The following is a 27,845-nucleotide window of genomic DNA, read 5'->3' as shown; positions in this document are numbered from 1 at the left end:
CCCCAAAAATTAGTAATTAGAGATCTTTGATAGTTGTGAAAATTTTGTTTGGAATATGAGTGTGGTAAAAGATAGAGAGAAAAAAATGAGACTAATGAAAGTTTGAGAATGAGGAAAGATTCTCTATCATTTTTTTTATTTACGCTGGAAAAAGGAAAATTTTTGCACAACAAATAATCTTTAAAGAAGAATTCTGAATACCTCCTATTGAATTGAACGTAGCCATTCATAGACGGTTTTAAAAATTTCCTTACCCATCATAAATTAATTCACTCCATACTCAATGTCATATATACACTTTCCTTTTATTCAAAACAGCCTTACATGCCCACTTTAAAGGTAACTTAAATTTCTATATAACAGCTATACCTATAATTATAATTAACACGTAGTACAACCATATACTAAATGTATTCACACACAAAATTCCAAGAACACAGGAGGAACTTTTTATCTGTATTTATTCCATAATAATCTTACCGTGTCATATATATAAAGATATTAAAACCAATTATTCTACTGATATTATAGGTATAATAAATATGAATCGGATAATTTACTCTACCTTTTTGACATACTTAATATATAAAATATTAATTACTTTAATTTTGATACCGTATGTTGTGCTATAACTAATATATATATATATATATATATATATAATGTTATGCATTATTAACCTTTACCGATAACGTTAACGTATTACAATATATATATATAAATATATATTATACACCATAAAACATCTTCATGTTCATAGGACATGAGTTTGGTTTAGAAATATCTTTTCGAGTGAGATAACTCTCATAACTTAATCTTAAAGTATTCAAATCACCAAAAAGAAGCATAAAGCGTAACACATAATAAACAATTTAATTTAAAAAAAACACATCACAAAATTCTAAATTTCATATAGCTATGTTTGGGTTTTCACAAATTTGGTATAAAACAACATGAAAAAATGATCAAGCGCAACAAAGAGTGATATTTTTACTTCAAAATCAGATTTTATTATTGTTAATTGTCTTTGTTTTATAATTTTTTTAGACTATAAAAATTCAGCCTCTTAGCCGATCGACTACTCTTTTTAAATATTTATGATCGTGTTTGATGATTCATTTGTAAATTATTTATGGATCTTAGTCCATTTATGTTTATAATGATTTATTCTATTTAATTTCATTTTTTAACTCTATTTGAAAGTTTATTTCTATTAATGTCAGTACATATATGTAAATTACTCTCAATTTCCATATGTTTGTGTTTATTTGAGTTAATGCGGTTAAGTTTGTTACATAAACGCAACCTTCGAGTGTCACTGTGAAGAATAAAAGTCGGAGAAAAAGACAGACTAATTGTTCAGAGAGAGCGAGAGAGAGAATTACGAAATGAAGAGTCATTAAACTTGTATAGGTCAACTCGTTTAATAACTCAATTTTTTTATTCTGAAATGTTTATTGAAAGCTATTTTGGATATTTGATACTCGTTAGTTTATGTTAATAGCTATTTTTCAAAATTAATAAAACCCTGATTATTTTTAAAAATTTAAATATGTATTGGCTAGTTAATTAGCTCTAGGGTCCAATTTTTACTTTATATATAGAAAAGAAATATATATTCAGTTCTACTAACATAAATTTCTCTCTCTCTCTCTCTCGCTCTCTCTCTCTCTCTCTCTATATATATATATATATATATATATATATATATATATAGATTAACATGTCAATACGTAGATAATATGTGTTTGCAATTCGTAAATTACCCAGAAAAAAAAAACAAATGACATAGTAATATGCAGCAGTTTAACATATACAAAATGCAGAAACTTATAATATAAATGGACTTCACGTGCTATCTACTTTTGTTTGGAAGTATTGCACGTGGTTTTAATATGTGGTACATGAATTTTAATCCATTTCATAAGGTATGTGAAGTTTGTGGTGGAAAGTAGAGCTTGGATGGTAGAAACTCTACTATATAAGTTGGTTATCGGTAGGTCTAGTTTCATCAACATTTCATAAAAACAAAGTGGTATTTTGTAAGAAAAATTCAATAGTGCACTACGTAGTCAAGAGACAATGGAAGGAAAGAGTGTTGCTGTGACCCTACTCTTGCTGAGCCTTGTTCTGGGACAGATTCAAGTTGAGGCAAGGAGCTGCTGCCCATCCATGTGAAACTCCGAATCTTAGCCTTAAAAAAAAAAAAGATAATTAGAATTTGTTTGTGCGAGGAACCCTTATTTCAGTTATATGGCTTGGTAATATGTATGTTTTCTTTTTTTTTCTAATTGTTATGCTGACTTCAATTTTAGGTTCCGGAGATAATTTCTCTTTAGGACAATTTAAACCCAATTAATTTTATCAGGAATCATCTAAAAGGCTATAAATATGTACGTATATATATGTGATTTTATTTTTTTCAAGCTATTATGTTCGGTTAATATTTTATGCATATGTATACGTGCCGATTTACTTTATATATATATATATATATATATATATATATATATATATCATCAAAATAACATATTAGTGCAATGTATAAATTTATAGTACAAATACTTTCCGATTACTTACTTTACAAGTATATATATATATATATATATATATATATATATATATGTATATCACGTTTATCTTTACCTTTTATTAGTGGAATATATATATATATATATATATATATATATTCACGTTTATATACATATATGCACATACATCACTCTTACCTTTTATATATAGATTTGGTTACATAATGGTGTATTTTGCTATGTCAGCGTAAGGTTTTCAAAAGGAAAGAAGAAATATGTATGTAATGATGGCTAATAATGGCATGATTATGCAATAGTCAAATCAAATCGTTCTTCGTGCCAATTGGTATTGCTATGCACGTTAGGATTGTATTCAAGGCTTGTTTTTTCTCCTCACACACGCTTCAACATTCTCTCTTTCTTTTCATCCTTTTCAAAAAAAAAAAAAATCATAATTTACCTAGTAGTATTTTCTCTGAGATGTTCCTACAAAGATCAAGGAGCATCCTATACGATTAAATTATTCAGAGGTATTTTCTTCCCTATGTGACATATTTTACATGATAACATTGATTGTTACATTTTTTCTTACGAACAATACTCAATACTTCTTGTTTTGCAAAGGTTTTTGAGAAGTAACGTAAATGGTTACATTTGTTCTTTTTTTAAAAGCTACGTTTAGAATTTCGATCTGAATATTTTATACATGAATATTTAAGATGTTTTCAGTATGTGTTTTAAATTTCAGGAATTTTGGAATAACCATTTTTATTCTAAAAATCTTTTACCATCGGTACGTAGAACCTTTTTTTATGATCCAAACAGCGTGTTTTGATTTTAATAAAATAGCTACAAAACGAATTTTGATTTGAATTTTTTATACCAAAATATTCAAGATGTTTGTAATACATATTTCAAATTTCATAATTTTTGGAGAAACCGTTTTGTTTCTAAAATTCAATTATGATCAGCGCACATAATTTTAGTTTCGGTTTCAAACAGCAAGGTTTTGATTTAAAATAAAATAGCTAACAGAGGAATGGTGATTTGGAATTTTATATCAGAATATTCAAGATGTTTTTAGTATGTCTTAAAAATCATGTAATTTTTGGATTAACGATTTAATTTATAAAAATAAATTAAACGTTTTGCGCGAAGTTTTATTCCTGTTTCAAACAGCGAGGTTTTATATTTTTTAAAATACTTGCAAATCGTATTTTGGCTGGAATTTTGTATACAAGACACCTATATATGTTGTTGTTACATAGAAAAATATTTATGAGGTTTAAATTAACGGAAGTATTTTTGTTAGTATTTATTTTAACAAGTGCGCAGATCTGTCCCGTTTTCTCTGAAACCCAATTTTTAGACAATATAAGTTTTAATTATATTTCTTCATGTTAGATTCCGATTTTGGAACTTTCACAGAAGAAGAAAATGTTTAAAATTTTATTTCCTATTCTCTGGAATTTTTCCAGAATTTTTCTCGGAAATTATTTTTCTTGCCGAAATCTTCGGGCGAAGGGCATTTTCGTCTTTTTACTATTGAGTATCGTCTTTGTGTTTTTCCAGAAACCTGGAGATGTTCAGAATTGATTATTAGGACCTAAATTTCATTCTTTCGTTTAGGTCCCGAGCAAAGTACTTTTTCCAATCGTTCGATAGTTTAAAGTCGCACGTTTCCGAAACAAGGTGAGAATAATCTCACTACAATACGGATTTGCTTAAAATTAATTACGATGAGTGTGTGATCTGATTTGGTTAATATGTGTTATATGAATGACTGTGTGATTTTTCTTATGTGCGTGTATATGTTATTGAGTGATTTGTGATTATTATGTCATGTTTGATTATGATGAGTTTATGTATGAGTTTAGTATAATTTTGGCATAACATGTTCTATTTATTAGCATGTTTCATGTTTGTTTATGTCATATGTCATCTTTGTATGTAATGCAAATAATCAAGTGATAAGATAAGTAAGAGAGTCGTACCGCCTCGAGCTACGGAGGTATTAAGAGAATTCTCTCGAGCCGACCTACGGGCTCCTAAAGGGAGTTTTCTCATATGATATGTTTATTAGATGGTGCGAACTATGGGAGGTTGCAGCCCCGTAGTTCGTTTCCAAAGTGTACACTGAAATTGGTACGACTACTCTAGGGGCACCCCGAATAAAATATGATAAGAATTATGATACGAAAGACCATGACACTGTTAGAACTAAAACACTAATTAATCGGTCATGCATTGCATTACTCATCTTTTTGTGAGTTATAGTTATTCTCGCTGAGCGTTAGCTCATATTATGTGTTTTCGTCCGTATTGTAGGTAAGCAACAAATGAATAAGTGAGGAGGGTGGATCAGCGGCGTTCGATGGTTAAGGGGTTGGGTTACGGTTCCGCTTGCTTATTTAAAAGACTTCCGCTACGAAATTTTATAAACACTCGGTTTGAGATTTTTATGCTTAAGCTATTTTCCAAGTTTAATTAGTTTTGAAAAATTGAAGTTGAATTTTTATGGTTTAGTTTCCGTTGAATATTCCAACCATCTACTTTAGTTTGGAATTTCGAATTAAGTATTTCTCTTATTTTCATCAAATGTTTTGTAAGATTTCAAGTGTTGATTATTTTCAAAGTTTTTTTTTATTTTAAAGTCCAAACTTTATAAATATATGAAACGATGTAAAAAAAAAAAAAAATTATCCACTATTTGTTTTCTAAGTAAGAGAATTAAGATAAGAATGACGGTCCGAAAAGTCGGGTCGTCACAGTTGGTAACGTAGTGAGACTGCATGGCGTACCTTTGTCCATCATCTCAGACTATGATGGTTGTTTCACTTCTAACTTCTGGAGGTGTGTGCAAAAGTCTATGGGATCGGAACTGAAGTTCAGTACTGCTTTTCACCCCCAGACGGATGGCCAATCCGAAAGGACTATTCAGACCTTAGAGGATATTCTACGAGCATGTGTCATGGATTTTGGTGGGAATTAGAATAGGAGGCTACCACTTATTGAATTCTCATACAACAATAGCTACCAAGCTTCAATCGGCGTTGCCCCATATGAAGCTCTTTACGGTAGAAAATGTCGATCTCCGATTCACTGGTTCGAATCCGGAGAAAATAGCCTCGAGAAGACAGATTTTATTTGAGACACCACTGAAGCCATCAAGAAGATACGAGATCGAATGGGAACTGCTCAAAGCCGACAGAAAAGCTACGCAGACAAGAGGAGACGACCACTGGAATTTCAAGTAGGAGACTTCGTTTTCTTAAAGGTAGCACCTCTCAAGGGTGTGATGAGATTCGGCAAGAAGGGAAAATTGAGCTCGAGGTAAGTTGGCCATTTCGAAATCACAGAAAGAATCGGAAAGGTAGCCTACCGTCTAGCTCTGAATCCCGAGTTAGCATCAGTGCACCATGTGTTTCACGTCTCTATGCTCAAAAAGTACCTGCCCGATCCAAATCATGAGCTAATCCAAGAGCCTATCGAAGTACACGAAGACTTGACGTATGAAGAAAAGCCAGTACAGATTCTTGATCATGAAGAAAAGATCCTAAGGAACAAGGTGATTCCGTTAGTCAAGGTACTTTGGCGAAATCATAAAATCGAAGAAGCAACTTGGGAAGGCGAGGATGATATGAGATCACGATATCCCGACCTATTCCTAGAAGCTTAGAGTTGTCAAGTAAGAATCTTTATGTTCTATCTGAACCCTTATATTAATTTTCGGGATGAAAATTCCAATAAGTAGGGGAGATTGTGAAACTCCGAATCTTAGCCTTAAAAAAAAAAGATAATTAGAATTTGCTTGTGCGAGGAACCCTTATTTCAGTTATATGGCTTGGTAATATGTATGTTTTCTTTTTTTTTTTCTAATTGTTATGCTGACTTCAATTTTAGGTTCCGGAGATAATTTCTCTTTAGGACAATTTAAACCCAATTAATTTTATCAGGAATCATCTAAAAGGCTATAAATATGTACGTATATATATGTGATTTTATTTTTTTCAAGCTATTATGTTCGGTTAATATTTTATGCATATGTATACGTGCCGATTTACTTTATATATATATATATATATATATATATATCATCAAAATAACATATTAGTGCAATGTATAAATTTATAGTACAAATACTTTCCGATTACTTACTTTACAAGTATATATATATATATATATATATATATATATATATATGTATATCACGTTTATCTTTTATCAAGTTTACCTTTTATTAGTGGAATATATATATATATATATATATATATATATATATATATATATTCACGTTTATATACATATATGCACATACATCACTCTTACCTTTTATATATAGATTTGGTTACATAATTGTGTATTTTGCTATGTCAGCGTAAGGTTTTCAAAAGGAAAGAAGAAATATGTATGTAATGATGGCTAATAATGGCATGATTATGCAATAGTCAAATCAAATCGTTCTTCGTGCCAATTGGTATTGCTATGCACGTTAGGATTGTATTCAAGGCTTGTTTTTTCTCCTCACACACGCTTCAACATTCTCTCTTTCTTTTCATCCTTTTCAAAAAAAAAAAAAATCATAATTTACCTAGTAGTATTTTCTCTGAGATGTTCCTACAAAGATCAAGGAGCATCCTATACGATTAAATTATTCAGAGGTATTTTCTTCCCTATGTGACATATTTTACATGATAACATTGATTGTTACATTTTTTCTTACGAACAATACTCAATACTTCTTGTTTTGCAAAGGTTTTTGAGAAGTAACGTAAATGGTTACATTTGTTCTTTTTTTAAAAGCTACGTTTAGAATTTCGATCTGAATATTTTATACATGAATATTTAAGATGTTTTCAGTATGTGTTTTAAATTTCAGGAATTTTGGAATAACCATTTTTATTCTAAAAATATTTTACCATCGGTACGTAGAACCTTTTTTTTATGATCCAAACAGCGTGTTTTGATTTTAATAAAATAGCTACAAAACGAATTTTGATTTGAATTTTTTATACCAAAATATTCAAGATGTTTGTAATACATATTTCAAATTTCATAATTTTTGGAGAAACCGTTTTGTTTCTAAAATTCAATTATGATCAGCGCACATAATTTTAGTTTCGGTTTCAAACAGCAAGGTTTTGATTTAAAATAAAATAGCTAACAGAGGAATGGTGATTTGGAATTTTATATCAGAATATTCAAGATGTTTTTAGTATGTCTTAAAAATCATGTAATTTTTGGATTAACGATTTAATTTATAAAAATAAATTAAACGTTTTGCGCGAAGTTTTATTCCTGTTTCAAACAGCGAAGTTTTATATTTTTTAAAATACTTGCAAATCGTATTTTGGCTGGAATTTTGTATACAAGACACCTATATATGTTGTTGTTACATAGAAAAATATTTATGAGGTTTAAATTAACGGAAGTATTTTTGTTAGTATTTATTTTAACAAGTGCGCAGATCTGTCCCGTTTTCTCTGAAACCCAATTTTTAGACAATATAAGTTTTAATTATATTTCTTCATGTTGGATTCCGATTTTGGAACTTTCACAGAAGAAGAAAATGTTTAAAATTTTATTTCCTATTCTCTGGAATTTTTCCAGAATTTTTCTCGGAAATTATTTTTCTTGCCGAAATCTTCGGGCGAAGGGCATTTTCGTCTTTTTACTATTGAGTATCGTCTTTGTGTTTTTCCAGAAACCTGGAGATGTTCAGAATTGATTATTAGGACCTAAATTTCATTCTTTCGTTTAGGTCCCGAGCAAAGTACTTTTTCCAATCGTTCGATAGTTTAAAGTCGCACGTTTCCGAAACAAGGTGAGAATAATCTCACTACAATACGGATTTGCTTAAAATTAATTACGATGAGTGTGTGATCTGATTTGGTTAATATGTGTTATATGAATGACTGTGTGATTTTTCTTATGTGCGTGTATATGTTATTGAGTGATTTGTGATTATTATGTCATGTTTGATTATGATGAGTTTATGTATGAGTTTAGTATAATTTTGGCATAACATGTTCTATTTATTAGCATGTTTCATGTTTGTTTATGTCATATGTCATCTTTGTATGTAATGCAAATAATCAAGTGATAAGATAAGTAAGAGAGTCGTACCGCCTCGAGCTACGGAGGTATTAAGAGAATTCTCTCGAGCCGACCTACGGGCTCCTAAAGGGAGTTTTCTCATATGATATGTTTATTAGATGGTGCGAACTATGGGAGGTTGCAGCCCCGTAGTTCGTTTCCAAAGTGTACACTGAAATTGGTACGACTACTCTAGGGGCACCCCGAATAAAATATGATAAGAATTATGATACGAAAGACCATGACACTGTTAGAACTAAAACACTAATTAATCGGTCATGCATTGCATTACTCATCTTTTTGTGAGTTATAGTTATTCTCGCTGAGCGTTAGCTCATATTATGTGTTTTCGTCCGTATTGTAGGTAAGCAACAAATGAATAAGTGAGGAGGGTGGATCAGCGGCGTTCGATGGTTAAGGGGTTGGGTTACGGTTCCGCTTGCTTATTTAAAAGACTTCCGCTACGAAATTTTATAAACACTCGGTTTGAGATTTTTATGCTTAAGCTATTTTCCAAGTTTAATTAGTTTTGAAAAATTGAAGTTGAATTTTTATGGTTTAGTTTCCGTTGAATATTCCAACCATCTACTTTAGTTTGGAATTTCGAATTAAGTATTTCTCTTATTTTCATCAAATGTTTTGTAAGATTTCAAGTGTTGATTATTTTCAAAGTTTTTTTTTATTTTAAAGTCCAAACTTTATAAATATATGAAACGATGTAAAAAAAAAAAAAATTATCCACTATTTGTTTTCTAAGTAAGAGAATTAAGATAAGAATGACGGTCCGAAAAGTCGGGTCGTCACAGTTGGTAACGTAGTGAGACTGCATGGCGTACCTTTGTCCATCATCTCAGACTATGATGGTTGTTTCACTTCTAACTTCTGGAGGTGTGTGCAAAAGTCTATGGGATCGGAACTGAAGTTCAGTACTGCTTTTCACCCCCAGACGGATGGCCAATCCGAAAGGACTATTCAGACCTTAGAGGATATTCTACGAGCATGTGTCATGGATTTTGGTGGGAATTAGAATAGGAGGCTACCACTTATTGAATTCTCATACAACAATAGCTACCAAGCTTCAATCGGCGTTGCCCCATATGAAGCTCTTTACGGTAGAAAATGTCGATCTCCGATTCACTGGTTCGAATCCGGAGAAAATAGCCTCGAGAAGACAGATTTTATTTGAGACACCACTGAAGCCATCAAGAAGATACGAGATCGAATGGGAACTGCTCAAAGCCGACAGAAAAGCTACGCAGACAAGAGGAGACGACCACTGGAATTTCAAGTAGGAGACTTCGTTTTCTTAAAGGTAGCACCTCTCAAGGGTGTGATGAGATTCGGCAAGAAGGGAAAATTGAGCTCGAGGTAAGTTGGCCATTTCGAAATCACAGAAAGAATCGGAAAGGTAGCCTACCGTCTAGCTCTGAATCCCGAGTTAGCATCAGTGCACCATGTGTTTCACGTCTCTATGCTCAAAAAGTACCTGCCCGATCCAAATCATGAGCTAATCCAAGAGCCTATCGAAGTACACGAAGACTTGACGTATGAAGAAAAGCCAGTACAGATTCTTGATCATGAAGAAAAGATCCTAAGGAACAAGGTGATTCCGTTAGTCAAGGTACTTTGGCGAAATCATAAAATCGAAGAAGCAACTTGGGAAGGCGAGGATGATATGAGATCACGATATCCCGACCTATTCCTAGAAGCTTAGAGTTGTCAAGTAAGAATCTTTATGTTCTATCTGAACCCTTATATTAATTTTCGGGATGAAAATTCCAATAAGTAGGGGAGATTGTGAAACTCCGAATCTTAGCCTTAAAAAAAAAAAGATAATTAGAATTTGCTTGTGCGAGGAACCCTTATTTCAGTTATATGGCTTGGTAATATGTATGTTTTCTTTTTTTTTTTCTAATTGTTATGCTGACTTCAATTTTAGGTTCCGGAGATAATTTCTCTTTAGGACAATTTAAACCCAATTAATTTTATCAGGAATCATCTAAAAGGCTATAAATATGTACGTATATATATGTGATTTTATTTTTTTCAAGCTATTATGTTCGGTTAATATTTTATGCATATGTATACGTGCCGATTTACTTTTTATATATATATATATATATATATATATATATATATATATCATCAAAATAACATATTAGTGCAATGTATAAATTTATAGTACAAATACTTTCCGATTACTTACTTTACAAGTATATATATATATATATATATATATATATATATATATATATATATGTATATCACGTTTATCTTTTATCAAGTTTACCTTTTATTAGTGGAATATATATATATATATATATATATATATATATATTCACGTTTATATACATATATGCACATACATCACTCTTACCTTTTATATATAGATTTGGTTACATAATGGTGTATTTTGCTATGTCAGCGTAAGGTTTTCAAAAGGAAAGAAGAAATATGTATGTAATGATGGCTAATAATGGCATGATTATGCAATAGTCAAATCAAATCGTTCTTCGTGCCAATTGGTATTGCTATGCACGTTAGGATTGTATTCAAGGCTTGTTTTTTCTCCTCACACACGCTTCAACATTCTCTCTTTCTTTTCATCCTTTTCAAAAAAAAAAAAAATCATAATTTACCTAGTAGTATTTTCTCTGAGATGTTCCTACAAAGATCAAGGAGCATCCTATACGATTAAATTATTCAGAGGTATTTTCTTCCCTATGTGACATATTTTACATGATAACATTGATTGTTACATTTTTTCTTACGAACAATACTCAATACTTCTTGTTTTGCAAAGGTTTTTGAGAAGTAACGTAAATGGTTACATTTGTTCTTTTTTTAAAAGCTACGTTTAGAATTTCGATCTGAATATTTTATACATGAATATTTAAGATGTTTTCAGTATGTGTTTTAAATTTCAGGAATTTTGGAATAACCATTTTTATTCTAAAAATATTTTACCATCGGTACGTAGAACCTTTTTTTTATGATCCAAACAGCGTGTTTTGATTTTAATAAAATAGCTACAAAACGAATTTTGATTTGAATTTTTTATACCAAAATATTCAAGATGTTTGTAATACATATTTCAAATTTCATAATTTTTGGAGAAACCGTTTTGTTTCTAAAATTCAATTATGATCAGCGCACATAATTTTAGTTTCGGTTTCAAACAGCAAGGTTTTGATTTAAAATAAAATAGCTAACAGAGGAATGGTGATTTGGAATTTTATATCAGAATATTCAAGATGTTTTTAGTATGTCTTAAAAATCATGTAATTTTTGGATTAACGATTTAATTTATAAAAATAAATTAAACGTTTTGCGCGAAGTTTTATTCCTGTTTCAAACAGCGAAGTTTTATATTTTTTAAAATACTTGCAAATCGTATTTTGGCTGGAATTTTGTATACAAGACACCTATATATGTTGTTGTTACATAGAAAAATATTTATGAGGTTTAAATTAACGGAAGTATTTTTGTTAGTATTTATTTTAACAAGTGCGCAGATCTGTCCCGTTTTCTCTGAAACCCAATTTTTAGACAATATAAGTTTTAATTATATTTCTTCATGTTGGATTCCGATTTTGGAACTTTCACAGAAGAAGAAAATGTTTAAAATTTTATTTCCTATTCTCTGGAATTTTTCCAGAATTTTTCTCGGAAATTATTTTTCTTGCCGAAATCTTCGGGCGAAGGGCATTTTCGTCTTTTTACTATTGAGTATCGTCTTTGTGTTTTTCCAGAAACCTGGAGATGTTCAGAATTGATTATTAGGACCTAAATTTCATTCTTTCGTTTAGGTCCCGAGCAAAGTACTTTTTCCAATCGTTCGATAGTTTAAAGTCGCACGTTTCCGAAACAAGGTGAGAATAATCTCACTACAATACGGATTTGCTTAAAATTAATTACGATGAGTGTGTGATCTGATTTGGTTAATATGTGTTATATGAATGACTGTGTGATTTTTCTTATGTGCGTGTATATGTTATTGAGTGATTTGTGATTATTATGTCATGTTTGATTATGATGAGTTTATGTATGAGTTTAGTATAATTTTGGCATAACATGTTCTATTTATTAGCATGTTTCATGTTTGTTTATGTCATATGTCATCTTTGTATGTAATGCAAATAATCAAGTGATAAGATAAGTAAGAGAGTCGTACCGCCTCGAGCTACGGAGGTATTAAGAGAATTCTCTCGAGCCGACCTACGGGCTCCTAAAGGGAGTTTTCTCATATGATATGTTTATTAGATGGTGCGAACTATGGGAGGTTGCAGCCCCGTAGTTCGTTTCCAAAGTGTACACTGAAATTGGTACGACTACTCTAGGGGCACCCCGAATAAAATATGATAAGAATTATGATACGAAAGACCATGACACTGTTAGAACTAAAACACTAATTAATCGGTCATGCATTGCATTACTCATCTTTTTGTGAGTTATAGTTATTCTCGCTGAGCGTTAGCTCATATTATGTGTTTTCGTCCGTATTGTAGGTAAGCAACAAATGAATAAGTGAGGAGGGTGGATCAGCGGCGTTCGATGGTTAAGGGGTTGGGTTACGGTTCCGCTTGCTTATTTAAAAGACTTCCGCTACGAAATTTTATAAACACTCGGTTTGAGATTTTTATGCTTAAGCTATTTTCCAAGTTTAATTAGTTTTGAAAAATTGAAGTTGAATTTTTATGGTTTAGTTTCCGTTGAATATTCCAACCATCTACTTTAGTTTGGAATTTCGAATTAAGTATTTCTCTTATTTTCATCAAATGTTTTGTAAGATTTCAAGTGTTGATTATTTTCAAAGTTTTTTTTTATTTTAAAGTCCAAACTTTATAAATATATGAAACGATGTAAAAAAAAAAAAAATTATCCACTATTTGTTTTCTAAGTAAGAGAATTAAGATAAGAATGACGGTCCGAAAAGTCGGGTCGTCACAGTTGGTAACGTAGTGAGACTGCATGGCGTACCTTTGTCCATCATCTCAGACTATGATGGTTGTTTCACTTCTAACTTCTGGAGGTGTGTGCAAAAGTCTATGGGATCGGAACTGAAGTTCAGTACTGCTTTTCACCCCCAGACGGATGGCCAATCCGAAAGGACTATTCAGACCTTAGAGGATATTCTACGAGCATGTGTCATGGATTTTGGTGGGAATTAGAATAGGAGGCTACCACTTATTGAATTCTCATACAACAATAGCTACCAAGCTTCAATCGGCGTTGCCCCATATGAAGCTCTTTACGGTAGAAAATGTCGATCTCCGATTCACTGGTTCGAATCCGGAGAAAATAGCCTCGAGAAGACAGATTTTATTTGAGACACCACTGAAGCCATCAAGAAGATACGAGATCGAATGGGAACTGCTCAAAGCCGACAGAAAAGCTACGCAGACAAGAGGAGACGACCACTGGAATTTCAAGTAGGAGACTTCGTTTTCTTAAAGGTAGCACCTCTCAAGGGTGTGATGAGATTCGGCAAGAAGGGAAAATTGAGCTCGAGGTAAGTTGGCCATTTCGAAATCACAGAAAGAATCGGAAAGGTAGCCTACCGTCTAGCTCTGAATCCCGAGTTAGCATCAGTGCACCATGTGTTTCACGTCTCTATGCTCAAAAAGTACCTGCCCGATCCAAATCATGAGCTAATCCAAGAGCCTATCGAAGTACACGAAGACTTGACGTATGAAGAAAAGCCAGTACAGATTCTTGATCATGAAGAAAAGATCCTAAGGAACAAGGTGATTCCGTTAGTCAAGGTACTTTGGCGAAATCATAAAATCGAAGAAGCAACTTGGGAAGGCGAGGATGATATGAGATCACGATATCCCGACCTATTCCTAGAAGCTTAGAGTTGTCAAGTAAGAATCTTTATGTTCTATCTGAACCCTTATATTAATTTTCGGGATGAAAATTCCAATAAGTAGGGGAGATTGTGAAACTCCGAATCTTAGCCTTAAAAAAAAAAAGATAATTAGAATTTGCTTGTGCGAGGAACCCTTATTTCAGTTATATGGCTTGGTAATATGTATGTTTTCTTTTTTTTTTTCTAATTGTTATGCTGACTTCAATTTTAGGTTCCGGAGATAATTTCTCTTTAGGACAATTTAAACCCAATTAATTTTATCAGGAATCATCTAAAAGGCTATAAATATGTACGTATATATATGTGATTTTATTTTTTTCAAGCTATTATGTTCGGTTAATATTTTATGCATATGTATACGTGCCGATTTACTTTTTATATATATATATATATATATATATATATATATCATCAAAATAACATATTAGTGCAATGTATAAATTTATAGTACAAATACTTTCCGATTACTTACTTTACAAGTATATATATATATATATATATATATATATATATATATATATATATATGTATATCACGTTTATCTTTTATCAAGTTTACCTTTTATTAGTGGAATATATATATATATATATATATATATATATATATTCACGTTTATATACATATATGCACATACATCACTCTTACCTTTTATATATAGATTTGGTTACATAATTGTGTATTTTGCTATGTCAGCGTAAGGTTTTCAAAAGGAAAGAAGAAATATGTATGTAATGATGGCTAATAATGGCATGATTATGCAATAGTCAAATCAAATCGTTCTTCGTGCCAATTGGTATTGCTATGCACGTTAGGATTGTATTCAAGGCTTGTTTTTTCTCCTCACACACGCTTCAACATTCTCTCTTTCTTTTCATCCTTTTCAAAAAAAAAAAAAATCATAATTTACCTAGTAGTATTTTCTCTGAGATGTTCCTACAAAGATCAAGGAGCATCCTATACGATTAAATTATTCAGAGGTATTTTCTTCCCTATGTGACATATTTTACATGATAACATTGATTGTTACATTTTTTCTTACGAACAATACTCAATACTTCTTGTTTTGCAAAGGTTTTTGAGAAGTAACGTAAATGGTTACATTTGTTCTTTTTTTAAAAGCTACGTTTAGAATTTCGATCTGAATATTTTATACATGAATATTTAAGATGTTTTCAGTATGTGTTTTAAATTTCAGGAATTTTGGAATAACCATTTTTATTCTAAAAATATTTTACCATCGGTACGTAGAACCTTTTTTTTATGATCCAAACAGCGTGTTTTGATTTTAATAAAATAGCTACAAAACGAATTTTGATTTGAATTTTTTATACCAAAATATTCAAGATGTTTGTAATACATATTTCAAATTTCATAATTTTTGGAGAAACCGTTTTGTTTCTAAAATTCAATTATGATCAGCGCACATAATTTTAGTTTCGGTTTCAAACAGCAAGGTTTTGATTTAAAATAAAATAGCTAACAGAGGAATGGTGATTTGGAATTTTATATCAGAATATTCAAGATGTTTTTAGTATGTCTTAAAAATCATGTAATTTTTGGATTAACGATTTAATTTATAAAAATAAATTAAACGTTTTGCGCGAAGTTTTATTCCTGTTTCAAACAGCGAAGTTTTATATTTTTTAAAATACTTGCAAATCGTATTTTGGCTGGAATTTTGTATACAAGACACCTATATATGTTGTTGTTACATAGAAAAATATTTATGAGGTTTAAATTAACGGAAGTATTTTTGTTAGTATTTATTTTAACAAGTGCGCAGATCTGTCCCGTTTTCTCTGAAACCCAATTTTTAGACAATATAAGTTTTAATTATATTTCTTCATGTTGGATTCCGATTTTGGAACTTTCACAGAAGAAGAAAATGTTTAAAATTTTATTTCCTATTCTCTGGAATTTTTCCAGAATTTTTCTCGGAAATTATTTTTCTTGCCGAAATCTTCGGGCGAAGGGCATTTTCGTCTTTTTACTATTGAGTATCGTCTTTGTGTTTTTCCAGAAACCTGGAGATGTTCAGAATTGATTATTAGGACCTAAATTTCATTCTTTCGTTTAGGTCCCGAGCAAAGTACTTTTTCCAATCGTTCGATAGTTTAAAGTCGCACGTTTCCGAAACAAGGTGAGAATAATCTCACTACAATACGGATTTGCTTAAAATTAATTACGATGAGTGTGTGATCTGATTTGGTTAATATGTGTTATATGAATGACTGTGTGATTTTTCTTATGTGCGTGTATATGTTATTGAGTGATTTGTGATTATTATGTCATGTTTGATTATGATGAGTTTATGTATGAGTTTAGTATAATTTTGGCATAACATGTTCTATTTATTAGCATGTTTCATGTTTGTTTATGTCATATGTCATCTTTGTATGTAATGCAAATAATCAAGTGATAAGATAAGTAAGAGAGTCGTACCGCCTCGAGCTACGGAGGTATTAAGAGAATTCTCTCGAGCCGACCTACGGGCTCCTAAAGGGAGTTTTCTCATATGATATGTTTATTAGATGGTGCGAACTATGGGAGGTTGCAGCCCCGTAGTTCGTTTCCAAAGTGTACACTGAAATTGGTACGACTACTCTAGGGGCACCCCGAATAAAATATGATAAGAATTATGATACGAAAGACCATGACACTGTTAGAACTAAAACACTAATTAATCGGTCATGCATTGCATTACTCATCTTTTTGTGAGTTATAGTTATTCTCGCTGAGCGTTAGCTCATATTATGTGTTTTCGTCCGTATTGTAGGTAAGCAACAAATGAATAAGTGAGGAGGGTGGATCAGCGGCGTTCGATGGTTAAGGGGTTGGGTTACGGTTCCGCTTGCTTATTTAAAAGACTTCCGCTACGAAATTTTATAAACACTCGGTTTGAGATTTTTATGCTTAAGCTATTTTCCAAGTTTAATTAGTTTTGAAAAATTGAAGTTGAATTTTTATGGTTTAGTTTCCGTTGAATATTCCAACCATCTACTTTAGTTTGGAATTTCGAATTAAGTATTTCTCTTATTTTCATCAAATGTTTTGTAAGATTTCAAGTGTTGATTATTTTCAAAGTTTTTTTTTATTTTAAAGTCCAAACTTTATAAATATATGAAACGATGTAAAAAAAAAAAAAAATTATCCACTATTTGTTTTCTAAGTAAGAGAATTAAGATAAGAATGACGGTCCGAAAAGTCGGGTCGTCACAGTTGGTAACGTAGTGAGACTGCATGGCGTACCTTTGTCCATCATCTCAGACTATGATGGTTGTTTCACTTCTAACTTCTGGAGGTGTGTGCAAAAGTCTATGGGATCGGAACTGAAGTTCAGTACTGCTTTTCACCCCCAGACGGATGGCCAATCCGAAAGGACTATTCAGACCTTAGAGGATATTCTACGAGCATGTGTCATGGATTTTGGTGGGAATTAGAATAGGAGGCTACCACTTATTGAATTCTCATACAACAATAGCTACCAAGCTTCAATCGGCGTTGCCCCATATGAAGCTCTTTACGGTAGAAAATGTCGATCTCCGATTCACTGGTTCGAATCCGGAGAAAATAGCCTCGAGAAGACAGATTTTATTTGAGACACCACTGAAGCCATCAAGAAGATACGAGATCGAATGGGAACTGCTCAAAGCCGACAGAAAAGCTACGCAGACAAGAGGAGACGACCACTGGAATTTCAAGTAGGAGACTTCGTTTTCTTAAAGGTAGCACCTCTCAAGGGTGTGATGAGATTCGGCAAGAAGGGAAAATTGAGCTCGAGGTAAGTTGGCCATTTCGAAATCACAGAAAGAATCGGAAAGGTAGCCTACCGTCTAGCTCTGAATCCCGAGTTAGCATCAGTGCACCATGTGTTTCACGTCTCTATGCTCAAAAAGTACCTGCCCGATCCAAATCATGAGCTAATCCAAGAGCCTATCGAAGTACACGAAGACTTGACGTATGAAGAAAAGCCAGTACAGATTCTTGATCATGAAGAAAAGATCCTAAGGAACAAGGTGATTCCGTTAGTCAAGGTACTTTGGCGAAATCATAAAATCGAAGAAGCAACTTGGGAAGGCGAGGATGATATGAGATCACGATATCCCGACCTATTCCTAGAAGCTTAGAGTTGTCAAGTAAGAATCTTTATGTTCTATCTGAACCCTTATATTAATTTTCGGGACGAAAATTCCAATAAGTAGGGGAGATTGTGAAACTCCGAATCTTAGCCTTAAAAAAAAAAAAGATAATTAGAATTTGCTTGTGCGAGGAACCCTTATTTCAGTTATATGGCTTGGTAATATGTATGTTTTCTTTTTTTTTTTTCTAATTGTTATGCTGACTTCAATTTTAGGTTCCGGAGATAATTTCTCTTTAGGACAATTTAAACCCAATTAATTTTATCAGGAATCATCTAAAAGGCTATAAATATGTACGTATATATATGTGATTTTATTTTTTTCAAGCTATTATGTTCGGTTAATATTTTATGCATATGTATACGTGCCGATTTACTTTATATATATATATATATATATATATATATATATATATATATATATATATATCATCAAAATAACATATTAGTGCAATGTATAAATTTATAGTACAAATACTTTCCGATTACTTACTTTACAAGTATATATATATATATATATATATATATATATATATATATGTATATCACGTTTATCTTTTATCAAGTTTACCTTTTATTAGTGGAATATATATATATATATATATATATATATATTCACGTTTATATACATATATGCACATACATCACTCTTACCTTTTATATATAGATTTGGTTACATAATGGTGTATTTTGCTATGTCAGCGTAAGGTTTTCAAAAGGAAAGAAGAAATATGTATGTAATGATGGCTAATAATGGCATGATTATGCAATAGTCAAATCAAATCGTTCTTCGTGCCAATTGGTATTGCTATGCACGTTAGGATTGTATTCAAGGCTTGTTTTTTCTCCTCACACACGCTTCAACATTCTCTCTTTCTTTTCATCCTTTTCAAAAAAAAAAAAAATCATAATTTACCTAGTAGTATTTTCTCTGAGATGTTCCTACAAAGATCAAGGAGCATCCTATACGATTAAATTATTCAGAGGTATTTTCTTCCCTATGTGACATATTTTACATGATAACATTGATTGTTACATTTTTTCTTACGAACAATACTCAATACTTCTTGTTTTGCAAAGGTTTTTGAGAAGTAACGTAAATGGTTACATTTGTTCTTTTTTTAAAAGCTACGTTTAGAATTTCGATCTGAATATTTTATACATGAATATTTAAGATGTTTTCAGTATGTGTTTTAAATTTCAGGAATTTTGGAATAACCATTTTTATTCTAAAAAATTTTACCATCGGTACGTAGAACCTTTTTTTTATGATCCAAACAGCGTGTTTTGATTTTAATAAAATAGCTACAAAACGAATTTTGATTTGAATTTTTTATACCAAAATATTCAAGATGTTTGTAATACATATTTCAAATTTCATAATTTTTGGAGAAACCGTTTTGTTTCTAAAATTCAATTATGATCAGCGCACATAATTTTAGTTTCGGTTTCAAACAGCAAGGTTTTGATTTAAAATAAAATAGCTAACAGAGGAATGGTGATTTGGAATTTTATATCAGAATATTCAAGATGTTTTTAGTATGTCTTAAAAATCATGTAATTTTTGGATTAACGATTTAATTTATAAAAATAAATTAAACGTTTTGCGCGAAGTTTTATTCCTGTTTCAAACAGCGAAGTTTTATATTTTTTAAAATACTTGCAAATCGTATTTTGGCTGGAATTTTGTATACAAGACACCTATATATGTTGTTGTTACATAGAAAAATATTTATGAGGTTTAAATTAACGGAAGTATTTTTGTTAGTATTTATTTTAACAAGTGCGCAGATCTGTCCCGTTTTCTCTGAAACCCAATTTTTAGACAATATAAGTTTTAATTATATTTCTTCATGTTGGATTCCGATTTTGGAACTTTCACAGAAGAAGAAAATGTTTAAAATTTTATTTCCTATTCTCTGGAATTTTTCCAGAATTTTTCTCGGAAATTATTTTTCTTGCCGAAATCTTCGGGCGAAGGGCATTTTCGTCTTTTTACTATTGAGTATCGTCTTTGTGTTTTTCCAGAAACCTGGAGATGTTCAGAATTGATTATTAGGACCTAAATTTCATTCTTTCGTTTAGGTCCCGAGCAAAGTACTTTTTCCAATCGTTCGATAGTTTAAAGTCGCACGTTTCCGAAACAAGGTGAGAATAATCTCACTACAATACGGATTTGCTTAAAATTAATTACGATGAGTGTGTGATCTGATTTGGTTAATATGTGTTATATGAATGACTGTGTGATTTTTCTTATGTGCGTGTATATGTTATTGAGTGATTTGTGATTATTATGTCATGTTTGATTATGATGAGTTTATGTATGAGTTTAGTATAATTTTGGCATAACATGTTCTATTTATTAGCATGTTTCATGTTTGTTTATGTCATATGTCATCTTTGTATGTAATGCAAATAATCAAGTGATAAGATAAGTAAGAGAGTCGTACCGCCTCGAGCTACGGAGGTATTAAGAGAATTCTCTCGAGCCGACCTACGGGCTCCTAAAGGGAGTTTTCTCATATGATATGTTTATTAGATGGTGCGAACTATGGGAGGTTGCAGCCCCGTAGTTCGTTTCCAAAGTGTACACTGAAATTGGTACGACTACTCTAGGGGCACCCCGAATAAAATATGATAAGAATTATGATACGAAAGACCATGACACTGTTAGAACTAAAACACTAATTAATCGGTCATGCATTGCATTACTCATCTTTTTGTGAGTTATAGTTATTCTCGCTGAGCGTTAGCTCATATTATGTGTTTTCGTCCGTATTGTAGGTAAGCAACAAATGAATAAGTGAGGAGGGTGGATCAGCGGCGTTCGATGGTTAAGGGGTTGGGTTACGGTTCCGCTTGCTTATTTAAAAGACTTCCGCTACGAAATTTTATAAACACTCGGTTTGAGATTTTTATGCTTAAGCTATTTTCCAAGTTTAATTAGTTTTGAAAAATTGAAGTTGAATTTTTATGGTTTAGTTTCCGTTGAATATTCCAACCATCTACTTTAGTTTGGAATTTCGAATTAAGTATTTCTCTTATTTTCATCAAATGTTTTGTAAGATTTCAAGTGTTGATTATTTTCAAAGTTTTTTTTTATTTTAAAGTCCAAACTTTATAAATATATGAAACGATGTAAAAAAAAAAAAAAATTATCCACTATTTGTTTTCTAAGTAAGAGAATTAAGATAAGAATGACGGTCCGAAAAGTCGGGTCGTCACAGTTGGTAACGTAGTGAGACTGCATGGCGTACCTTTGTCCATCATCTCAGACTATGATGGTTGTTTCACTTCTAACTTCTGGAGGTGTGTGCAAAAGTCTATGGGATCGGAACTGAAGTTCAGTACTGCTTTTCACCCCCAGACGGATGGCCAATCCGAAAGGACTATTCAGACCTTAGAGGATATTCTACGAGCATGTGTCATGGATTTTGGTGGGAATTAGAATAGGAGGCTACCACTTATTGAATTCTCATACAACAATAGCTACCAAGCTTCAATCGGCGTTGCCCCATATGAAGCTCTTTACGGTAGAAAATGTCGATCTCCGATTCACTGGTTCGAATCCGGAGAAAATAGCCTCGAGAAGACAGATTTTATTTGAGACACCACTGAAGCCATCAAGAAGATACGAGATCGAATGGGAACTGCTCAAAGCCGACAGAAAAGCTACGCAGACAAGAGGAGACGACCACTGGAATTTCAAGTAGGAGACTTCGTTTTCTTAAAGGTAGCACCTCTCAAGGGTGTGATGAGATTCGGCAAGAAGGGAAAATTGAGCTCGAGGTAAGTTGGCCATTTCGAAATCACAGAAAGAATCGGAAAGGTAGCCTACCGTCTAGCTCTGAATCCCGAGTTAGCATCAGTGCACCATGTGTTTCACGTCTCTATGCTCAAAAAGTACCTGCCCGATCCAAATCATGAGCTAATCCAAGAGCCTATCGAAGTACACGAAGACTTGACGTATGAAGAAAAGCCAGTACAGATTCTTGATCATGAAGAAAAGACCCTAAGGAACAAGGTGATTCCGTTAGTCAAGGTACTTTGGCGAAATCATAAAATCGAAGAAGCAACTTGGGAAGGCGAGGATGATATGAGATCACGATATCCCGACCTATTCCTAGAAGCTTAGAGTTGTCAAGTAAGAATCTTTATGTTCTATCTGAACCCTTATATTAATTTTCGGGACGAAAATTCCAATAAGTAGGGGAGATTGTGAAACTCCGAATCTTAGCCTTAAAAAAAAAAAGATAATTAGAATTTGCTTGTGCGAGGAACCCTTATTTCAGTTATATGGCTTGGTAATATGTATGTTTTCTTTTTTTTTTTCTAATTGTTATGCTGACTTCAATTTTAGGTTCCGGAGATAATTTCTCTTTAGGACAATTTAAACCCAATTAATTTTATCAGGAATCATCTAAAAGGCTATAAATATGTACGTATATATATGTGATTTTATTTTTTTCAAGCTATTATGTTCGGTTAATATTTTATGCATATGTATACGTGCCGATTTACTTTATATATATATATATATATATATATATATATATATCATCAAAATAACATATTAGTGCAATGTATAAATTTATAGTACAAATACTTTCCGATTACTTACTTTACAAGTATATATATATATATATATATATATATATATATATATATATATGTATATCACGTTTATCTTTTATCAAGTTTACCTTTTATTAGTGGAATATATATATATATATATATATATATATTCACGTTTATATACATATATGCACATACATCACTCTTACCTTTTATATATAGATTTGGTTACATAATGGTGTATTTTGCTATGTCAGCGTAAGGTTTTCAAAAGGAAAGAAGAAATATGTATGTAATGATGGCTAATAATGGCATGATTATGCAATAGTCAAATCAAATCGTTCTTCGTGCCAATTGGTATTGCTATGCACGTTAGGATTGTATTCAAGGCTTGTTTTTTCTCCTCACACACGCTTCAACATTCTCTCTTTCTTTTCATCCTTTTCAAAAAAAAAAAAAATCATAATTTACCTAGTAGTATTTTCTCTGAGATGTTCCTACAAAGATCAAGGAGCATCCTATACGATTAAATTATTCAGAGGTATTTTCTTCCCTATGTGACATATTTTACATGATAACATTGATTGTTACATTTTTTCTTACGAACAATACTCAATACTTCTTGTTTTGCAAAGGTTTTTGAGAAGTAACGTAAATGGTTACATTTGTTCTTTTTTTAAAAGCTACGTTTAGAATTTCGATCTGAATATTTTATACATGAATATTTAAGATGTTTTCAGTATGTGTTTTAAATTTCAGGAATTTTGGAATAACCATTTTTATTCTAAAAATCTTTTACCATCGGTACGTAGAACCTTTTTTTTATGATCCAAACAGCGTGTTTTGATTTTAATAAAATAGCTACAAAACGAATTTTGATTTGAATTTTTTATACCAAAATATTCAAGATGTTTGTAATACATATTTCAAATTTCATAATTTTTGGAGAAACCGTTTTGTTTCTAAAATTCAATTATGATCAGCGCACATAATTTTAGTTTCGGTTTCAAACAGCAAGGTTTTGATTTAAAATAAAATAGCTAACAGAGGAATGGTGATTTGGAATTTTATATCAGAATATTCAAGATGTTTTTAGTATGTCTTAAAAATCATGTAATTTTTGGATTAACGATTTAATTTATAAAAATAAATTAAACGTTTTGCGCGAAGTTTTATTCCTGTTTCAAACAGCGAAGTTTTATATTTTTTAAAATACTTGCAAATCGTATTTTGGCTGGAATTTTGTATACAAGACACCTATATATGTTGTTGTTACATAGAAAAATATTTATGAGGTTTAAATTAACGGAAGTATTTTTGTTAGTATTTATTTTAACAAGTGCGCAGATCTGTCCCGTTTTCTCTGAAACCCAATTTTTAGACAATATAAGTTTTAATTATATTTCTTCATGTTGGATTCCGATTTTGGAACTTTCACAGAAGAAGAAAATGTTTAAAATTTTATTTCCTATTCTCTGGAATTTTTCCAGAATTTTTCTCGGAAATTATTTTTCTTGCCGAAATCTTCGGGCGAAGGGCATTTTCGTCTTTTTACTATTGAGTATCGTCTTTGTGTTTTTCCAGAAACCTGGAGATGTTCAGAATTGATTATTAGGACCTAAATTTCATTCTTTCGTTTAGGTCCCGAGCAAAGTACTTTTTCCAATCGTTCGATAGTTTAAAGTCGCACGTTTCCGAAACAAGGTGAGAATAATCTCACTACAATACGGATTTGCTTAAAATTAATTACGATGAGTGTGTGATCTGATTTGGTTAATATGTGTTATATGAATGACTGTGTGATTTTTCTTATGTGCGTGTATATGTTATTGAGTGATTTGTGATTATTATGTCATGTTTGATTATGATGAGTTTATGTATGAGTTTAGTATAATTTTGGCATAACATGTTCTATTTATTAGCATGTTTCATGTTTGTTTATGTCATATGTCATCTTTGTATGTAATGCAAATAATCAAGTGATAAGATAAGTAAGAGAGTCGTACCGCCTCGAGCTACGGAGGTATTAAGAGAATTCTCTCGAGCCGACCTACGGGCTCCTAAAGGGAGTTTTCTCATATGATATGTTTATTAGATGGTGCGAACTATGGGAGGTTGCAGCCCCGTAGTTCGTTTCCAAAGTGTACACTGAAATTGGTACGACTACTCTAGGGGCACCCCGAATAAAATATGATAAGAATTATGATACGAAAGACCATGACACTGTTAGAACTAAAACACTAATTAATCGGTCATGCATTGCATTACTCATCTTTTTGTGAGTTATAGTTATTCTCGCTGAGCGTTAGCTCATATTATGTGTTTTCGTCCGTATTGTAGGTAAGCAACAAATGAATAAGTGAGGAGGGTGGATCAGCGGCGTTCGATGGTTAAGGGGTTGGGTTACGGTTCCGCTTGCTTATTTAAAAGACTTCCGCTACGAAATTTTATAAACACTCGGTTTGAGATTTTTATGCTTAAGCTATTTTCCAAGTTTAATTAGTTTTGAAAAATTGAAGTTGAATTTTTATGGTTTAGTTTCCGTTGAATATTCCAACCATCTACTTTAGTTTGGAATTTCGAATTAAGTATTTCTCTTATTTTCATCAAATGTTTTGTAAGATTTCAAGTGTTGATTATTTTCAAAGTTTTTTTTTATTTTAAAGTCCAAACTTTATAAATATATGAAACGATGTAAAAAAAAAAAAAAATTATCCACTATTTGTTTTCTAAGTAAGAGAATTAAGATAAGAATGACGGTCCGAAAAGTCGGGTCGTCACAGTTGGTAACGTAGTGAGACTGCATGGCGTACCTTTGTCCATCATCTCAGACTATGATGGTTGTTTCACTTCTAACTTCTGGAGGTGTGTGCAAAAGTCTATGGGATCGGAACTGAAGTTCAGTACTGCTTTTCACCCCCAGACGGATGGCCAATCCGAAAGGACTATTCAGACCTTAGAGGATATTCTACGAGCATGTGTCATGGATTTTGGTGGGAATTAGAATAGGAGGCTACCACTTATTGAATTCTCATACAACAATAGCTACCAAGCTTCAATCGGCGTTGCCCCATATGAAGCTCTTTACGGTAGAAAATGTCGATCTCCGATTCACTGGTTCGAATCCGGAGAAAATAGCCTCGAGAAGACAGATTTTATTTGAGACACCACTGAAGCCATCAAGAAGATACGAGATCGAATGGGAACTGCTCAAAGCCGACAGAAAAGCTACGCAGACAAGAGGAGACGACCACTGGAATTTCAAGTAGGAGACTTCGTTTTCTTAAAGGTAGCACCTCTCAAGGGTGTGATGAGATTCGGCAAGAAGGGAAAATTGAGCTCGAGGTAAGTTGGCCATTTCGAAATCACAGAAAGAATCGGAAAGGTAGCCTACCGTCTAGCTCTGAATCCCGAGTTAGCATCAGTGCACCATGTGTTTCACGTCTCTATGCTCAAAAAGTACCTGCCCGATCCAAATCATGAGCTAATCCAAGAGCCTATCGAAGTACACGAAGACTTGACGTATGAAGAAAAGCCAGTACAGATTCTTGATCATGAAGAAAAGACCCTAAGGAACAAGGTGATTCCGTTAGTCAAGGTACTTTGGCGAAATCATAAAATCGAAGAAGCAACTTGGGAAGGCGAGGATGATATGAGATCACGATATCCCGACCTATTCCTAGAAGCTTAGAGTTGTCAAGTAAGAATCTTTATGTTCTATCTGAACCCTTATATTAATTTTCGGGACGAAAATTCCAATAAGTAGGGGAGATTGTGAAACTCCGAATCTTAGCCTTAAAAAAAAAAAGATAATTAGAATTTGCTTGTGCGAGGAACCCTTATTTCAGTTATATGGCTTGGTAATATGTATGTTTTCTTTTTTTTTTTCTAATTGTTATGCTGACTTCAATTTTAGGTTCCGGAGATAATTTCTCTTTAGGACAATTTAAACCCAATTAATTTTATCAGGAATCATCTAAAAGGCTATAAATATGTACGTATATATATGTGATTTTATTTTTTTCAAGCTATTATGTTCGGTTAATATTTTATGCATATGTATACGTGCCGATTTACTTTATATATATATATATATATATATATATATATATATATATATATATATATATATCATCAAAATAACATATTAGTGCAATGTATAAATTTATAGTACAAATACTTTCCGATTACTTACTTTACAAGTATATATATATATATATATATATATATATATATGTATATCACGTTTATCTTTTATCAAGTTTACCTTTTATTAGTGGAATATATATATATATATATATATATATATATATTCACGTTTATATACATATATGCACATACATCACTCTTACCTTTTATATATAGATTTGGTTACATAATGGTGTATTTTGCTATGTCAGCGTAAGGTTTTCAAAAGGAAAGAAGAAATATGTATGTAATGATGGCTAATAATGGCATGATTATGCAATAGTCAAATCAAATCGTTCTTCGTGCCAATTGGTATTGCTATGCACGTTAGGATTGTATTCAAGGCTTGTTTTTTCTCCTCACACACGCTTCAACATTCTCTCTTTCTTTTCATCCTTTTCAAAAAAAAAAAAAATCATAATTTACCTAGTAGTATTTTCTCTGA

At 31.8% G+C, this 27,845-nt stretch overlaps 1 protein-coding gene across 1 annotated transcript in view; it reads left to right on the top strand.

Annotated features, from left to right (window-relative positions):
* The first annotated feature begins 2,003 nt into the window (after positions 1-2,003).
* LOC149385326 (DELTA-urthionin-Uf1a-like) overlaps positions 2,004-27,845 on the top strand; it is a 49,563-nt gene continuing 23,721 nt past the window's right edge. The window contains exon 1 of the mRNA XM_089626759.1: positions 2,004-2,173. Coding sequence (XP_089482885.1) covers positions 2,083-2,173 — 91 coding nt within the window. The 5' untranslated portion in view covers positions 2,004-2,082. The remainder of the gene's footprint in view (positions 2,174-27,845) is intronic.

The sequence above is a fragment of the Urtica dioica genome, chromosome 9 (assembly GCF_054948205.1).
Source record: "Urtica dioica subsp. dioica isolate 48M chromosome 9, U.dioica_male_clone48M_v1_H2, whole genome shotgun sequence".
NCBI lineage: Eukaryota > Viridiplantae > Streptophyta > Magnoliopsida > Rosales > Urticaceae > Urtica > Urtica dioica.
This window is presented reverse-complemented; position numbering and strand designations above follow the sequence as displayed.